This window comes from Ascaphus truei, chromosome 17 (assembly GCF_040206685.1).
Source record: "Ascaphus truei isolate aAscTru1 chromosome 17, aAscTru1.hap1, whole genome shotgun sequence".
Taxonomy (NCBI): Eukaryota; Metazoa; Chordata; class Amphibia; order Anura; family Ascaphidae; genus Ascaphus; species Ascaphus truei.
This window is the reverse complement of record NC_134499.1, coordinates 41,384,148-41,390,377: the sequence shown is the minus strand read 5'-3', so window position 1 is coordinate 41,390,377 and position 6,230 is coordinate 41,384,148. Positions and strand designations below refer to the sequence as shown.

At 48.1% G+C, this 6,230-nt stretch overlaps 1 protein-coding gene across 3 annotated transcripts in view; it reads right to left on the bottom strand.

The window, feature by feature from the left end:
- Window positions 1-1,157: 1,157 nt before the first annotated feature.
- SLC6A11 (solute carrier family 6 member 11) overlaps window positions 1,158-6,230 on the bottom strand; it is an 87,015-nt gene continuing 81,942 nt past the window's right edge. For all 3 annotated transcript variants that reach the window (XM_075574935.1, XM_075574933.1, XM_075574934.1), the window contains exon 15: window positions 1,158-5,010. In XM_075574935.1, the coding sequence (XP_075431050.1) occupies window positions 4,864-5,010 (147 nt within the window). In that variant the 3' untranslated portion in view covers window positions 1,158-4,863. The remainder of the gene's footprint in view (window positions 5,011-6,230) is intronic.

Below are 6,230 nucleotides of genomic sequence, written 5' to 3'. Positions count from 1 at the left end.
CCCAGGAACCCGAGCGCTGTATTCCCAGGAACCCGAGCGCTGTATTCCCAGGAACCCGAGCGCTGTATTCCCAGGAACCCGAGCGCTGTATTCCCAGGAACCCGAGCGCTGTATTCCCAGGAACCCGAGCTCTGTATTCCCAGGAACCCGAGCTCTGTATTCCCAGGAACCCGAGCTCTGTATTCCCAGGAACCCGAGCCCTGTATTCCCAGGAACCCGAGCGCTGTATTCCCAGGAACCCGAGCGCTGTATTCCCAGGAACCCGAGCGCTGTATTCCCAGGAACCCGAGCTCTGTATTCCCAGGAACCCGAGCGCTGTATTCCCAGGAACCCGAGCTCTGTATTCCCAGGAACCCGAGCGCTGTATTCCCAGGAACCCGAGCGCTGTATTCCCAGGAACCCGAGCGCTGTATTCCCAGGAACCCGAGCGCTGTATTCCCAGGAACCCGAGCGCTGTATTCCCAGGAACCCGAGCGCTGTGTTCCCAGGAACCCGAGCGCTGTGTTCCCAGGAACCCGATCTCTGTTTTCCCAGGAACCCGAGCGCTGTATTCCCAGGAACCCGATCTCTGTCTTCCCAGGAACCCGAGCGCTGTATTCCCAGGAACCCGAGCGCTGTATTCCCAGGAACCCGAGCTCTGTATTCCCAGGAACCCGAGCGTTGTATTCCCAGGAACCCGATCTCTGTATTCCCAGGAACCCGAGCGTTGTATTCCCAGGAACCCGATCTCTGTATTCCCAGGAACCAGAGCGCTGTATTCCCAGGAACCCGAGCGCTGTATTCCCAGGAACCCGAGCGCTGTATTCCCAGGAACCCGAGCGCTGTGTTCCCAGGAACTCGAGCTCTGTATTCCCAGGAACCCGAGCGCTGTATTCCCAGGAACCCGAGCGCTGTATTCCCAGGAACCCGAGCGCTGTATTCCCAGGAACCCGAGCGCTGTATTCCCAGGAACCCGAGCGCTGTATTCCCAGGAACCCGAGCTCTGTATTCCCAGGAACCCGAGCTCTGTATTCCCAGGAACCCGAGCGCTGTATTCCCAGGAACCCGAGCGCTGTATTCCCAGGAACCCGAGCGCTGTATTCCCAGGAACCCGAGCGCTGTATTCCCAGGAACCCGAGCGCTGTATTCCCAGGAACCCGAGCGCTGTATTCCCAGGAACCCGAGCGCTGTATTCCCAGGAACCCGAGCGCTGTATTCCCAGGAACCCGAGCGGTGTATTCCCAGGAACCAGAGCGCTGTATTCCCAGGAACCCGAGCGGTGTATTCCCAGGAACCCGAGCGGTGTATTCCCAGGAACCAGAGCGCTGTATTCCCAGGAACCCGAGCGCTGTATTCCCAGGAACCAGAGCGCTGTATTCCCAGGAACCCGAGCGCTGTGTTCCCAGGAACCCGAGCGCTGTATTCCCAGGAACCCGAGCTCTGTATTCCCAGGAACCCGAGCGCTGTGTTCCCAGGAACCCGAGCTCTGTATTCCCAGGAACCCGAGCGCTGTATTCCCAGGAACCCGAGCGCTGTATTCCCTAATTATTAACCAAGAATGTATTCGGAAAAGTTTAAAGTGTAAGAATAAAAGGTGGGGAAATTATGCGATGATTTTCAGTGTAGAAGGATTTCACAGGGAACACTATTTATTTCTACTTGAGATTTTCAGTGTTACTATTTAGAATGTATACTGTATGTTAAGCATAAAATCATTATTATATTTAATGTGTAATGAGAAATAATAATCTTAAATACTGTAGCATTGCAGCCCTCATGCTTGAATACATACTTTTTTGTTCTGTACATTCTTTACATTATTATTGTTTTGATTTATAAAGATAAAGTATCCGATTGTCTGTTCTACCAATATGTTAATAGGGCTACAGTAAGTGAAATGCGATGTGTTACAGATGTATCAAGCCTTCCTGTGTCCGGAGATTGTCCTGCCGAGCCCGCGCAGTGATAATCCTCCGCCACCAGGGCGGTTGCGATCTCACGGCTTGCCCCGGTCCCGACACAGGAAGTCTTGCTATATGTGTATGGTCAGAGATTTTGAAACTGGAATTTTCATTTAGAACATGTGCAGTATGATCACCATCAAAATAGAAATGAGAATTCAGTGCTCGGTGATGATACTGAATATCTCAACACACTTTCATCAGCTGAAAATGTCTTATTCTTGTAACCTAAACATTCCTATAGATCCAGACACACTGGTATGATTAATAGTACAAATTGGATTTGAAATTGGTGTCCTGCAACATAATTTTTGTTCTACAATTATTGAGGTAGGCCTACAGTATTGCAGATTACCAGAATATCACCTATTGTTGCTTCTATTAATGATGTCTTCTATACTACACTATTCTATTGTTGTTAATACTGTAACTACACTTTACTTAGGACAAAATATGCTTCACTTGACAATATAATGCCTACTTACCTTCTCTGTTCCCAAAGAGAGTGATGTGGATCGACACCGGTCCTATGATCATTTTAAGTGTGCATATGAGACAGAAAATATTTATTGGCTATTATCAATTACTTATATTCACAAGTCATCCAGTAAATAATACTTCCTCTGTGTTCTGCTCATGTTACCTCCAGTTGCTTCCAAAAGGATGATGGAGGTTTCAAAACATTGCAAAGGATCAACATTGAACTTAAACATTGGGCGCTTTATTTACTAGGTGCTCTGCTCCAAAAGATTTCTACTCGGCCGACGGAAAACACCATTCATGGGAACTGGTCATACGGTTTCTGATGCCAGAAGATGTTTTTTGGAATAGAACCTATTCCTAATTATTGCCCACGATGCTGTAAAACTGGAACCATGATTAATGATTTTATTAATGTGATCACACTGCAATGGTTATTAAGTCTTGTGTTTTTTTTATTTAAGGGGCCATCGTCCTGTGACCTGCCTCTCTCATCCTCTGGAAGTCTCCCCAAAAGGTTCCCGCCCACCCACCCCTTTCGGGGTTTCAGGTTTACGGGGTAATGTTACGTTTATTGTTATGATTGTATTTTAAAATGTTATATTTTATACAAAGAAAAAAAAGAGACTAGGGCATGGGAAAGGTTTGTCACAGCCGGGGGGTGCGGACTGGTCAGTTTGGCCAACATGGTTAATGTTTAGAAATGTGAGGGGTCCAAAAGATGCGGCCCTAGGTGAGGGCCAGGTGCAGCTGGCCTAGGGGTGTCCTCCAAACAGGGAACGCAGGTGTTATGAACAAGCAGAGTTCACTGGGTCATGTAGCGGGGTGAGCAGGATCAGGGTCACTGGGTCATGTAGCGGGGGTGAGCAGGATCACTGGGTCACTGGGTCATGTAGCGGGGTGAGCAGGATCAGGGTCACTGGGTCATGTAGCGGGGGTGAGCAGGATCACTGGGTCACTGGGTCATGTAGCGGGGGTGAGCAGGATCAGGGTCACTGGGTCATGTAGCGGGGGTGAGCAGGATCAGGGTCACTGGGTCATGTAGCGGTGTGAGCAGGGTCACTGGGACATGTAGCGGGGTGAGCAGAATCGGGATCACTAGGTCATGTAGTGGGGGTGAGCAGAGTCAGTGTCACAAGGACATGTAGCGGGGGTGAGCAGAGTCAGGGTCACTTGGTCATGTAGCGGTGGTGAGCAGAGTCAGTGTCACTGGGTCATGTAGTGGGGGTGAGCAGAATCGGGATCACTAGGTCATATAGCGGTGGTGAGCAGAATCAGGTCACTCGGACATGTAGCGGGGGTGAGCAGGATCAGGTCACTGGAACATGTAGAGGGGGTGAGCAGGATCAGGTCACTGAAACATGTAGCGGGGGTGAGCAGAATCGGGGTCACTAGGTCATGTAGCAGTGGTGAGCTGGATCGGGGTCACTAAGTCATGTAGCGGTGGTGAGCAGAATCAGGTCACTGGGTCATGTAGCGGGGGTGAGCAGAATCAGGTCACTGGGTCATGTAGCGGGGGTGAGCAGAATCAGGTCACTGGGTCATGTAGCAGGGGTGAGCAGAATCGTGGTCACTAGGTCATGTAGCAGTGGTGAGCAGGATCGGGGTCACTAGGTCATGTAGCGGTGGTGAGCAGAATCAGGTCACTGGGTCATGTAGCGGGGGTGAGCAGAATCAGGTCACTGGGTCATGTAGCGGGGGTGAGCAGAATCAGGTCACTGGGTCATGTAGCGAGGTGAGCAGGGTCAGGGTCACTGAGTGGGGCTAAGTGCTGACCAGGTCCAGGATTGTTGGCTTATGTTTAAGTAAAAGCTTTGGCCATTTGTACCCAACAAGAGTCTGTATTTATTTCAGTGGGTTAGCAAACGGAGTGGGGACGAATCGAGGATAGAAGGGTCACATGAGAAACCCGCTATATGAACATTGTATCACATTGCAAACCAATGAAATTAGTCAGAAACGGAGAGAAAGCACTAACTGATATACACTAGGAAGTAAACATAATGTATATAGGAAACACAATGAGTAAAACCTGTTTTACTGACACTGAAAGCAAACTGCACCTTTATAGACATACATTACAAGCTGGAATGGTCTTAGATGCCTACAGATTAGAAACAGCTCTATATAAACACCATGCTTCCATAAAATCCAAGTATAAAAGTCTTACAGCACATTATACACGTGTCTATATCGCTATAAAACAGTTACCAGTTTCACAATATTACATAAAGTTGGCACTAGAAAGACCATACAATACGCTTTTGTAATCAGACACTTATATAATATTTAAAAAAATCACTTTTAAACAAGTATACAATGTTCACTTGAAAATTAACCTGTTAAAGTTTGTGCGGAACAAGCGAGTCTCTATAATTAAGTGAAGTTTTTTTTTTTATTTACTCTTATTTTACAAAACAAAACCAAAAAAATAAAAATGATTTCAGAAGTGTGTTTCTTTTTCTGTAATGGCAGAGATGTTCCCTTCGCCTTTGGGTTTAACTTCACTTACAGCGTTGGTACATGTGTCGGCCGCAAGTTTTCCTCTCATTTTCAGCTCTGGACTGGGTAATATCAAGATCTTCAATCTCTGCGAGTTAAACAGACGTACTTTAGACAAGTAAAAGGAAGAACGGAGACAGACTATTCCTCCCAGGAATGTTACAGATCCTGAAGATGTTGGGTCCTTCACCAGAACTCCAGAGTTCTTGAAAAGTAATTCTGAATAAAGTAATTAAGAACTAGTCTCCAAGGCCCAGATCCATAACCGTTTCTTAAATCAGGGGTCTTTTAATGAGGTTAACGCGCATGCTCAAAGTTAATTAATTATATGCCAAAACAACGGCCGTTCTACATCTCATTAGCATAAGCGTAGCGCCATGGTGTTGAGTTATCTTCCAATACTGTGACGTTATCTACAGCTTGGCGTTTCTCTGATCCTTTCTAGATCCTGTAATAGGATCTTTAACTCAAGATGAAGAGCAGGGAGGAGAGGGATGCCGGGAAATTGTGTTATGTTAAGTAATATAGCCATCTAAACAATGCAAAAACAAAGAAAGAGACAGCGCAAAAAACCTCATTGTGCAATATTTAAACAAAATTGTATTGGTAAACTGGTGAGTATCACACGTACATCAATATAGTTAGATTTAAGCAGAACATGTTATGGACATGTTACCAATCTGTGCTCAGGGTACAGGACTTCTAGGTTAGCTGGCTTCTCACAGGTCTCGTGGAACAGCATGCAGGGTACAGCAGTCGTCACCGCAGGGGAACTGCCACTCCAGATGAAGAGAACACTCCGATACCGAGTGTTACGGTGGAAAGTCCTATCAACTGTATCCAGCCCTCTGCACACCAGCTTCAAAACGCCACACGGGGCGGAGGATGATTCGGCTATGTATGCCGCTGCAGGGAACCTCACCGTCAGCCGCTTGCTCGGAGAACGCTAGACGCACATCTGTGACGTCATCGGGCGGCGTCAGCGTCGTGCGCGAGTGAGTCACTGCTTTCCTCAAGCAGTGACTCACTCGCGCACGACGCTGACGCCGCCCGATGACGTCACAGATGTGCGTCTAGTGTTCTCCGAGCAAGCGGCTGACGGTGAGGTTCCCTGCAGCGGCATACATAGCCGAATCATCCTCCGCCCCGTGTGGCGTTTTGAAGCTGGTGTGCAGAGGGCTGGATACAGTTGATAGGACTTTCCACCGTAACACTCGGTATCGGAGTGTTCTCTTCATCTGGAGTGGCAGTTCCCCTGCGGTGACGACTGCTGTACCCTGCATGCTGTTCCACGAGACCTGTGAGAAG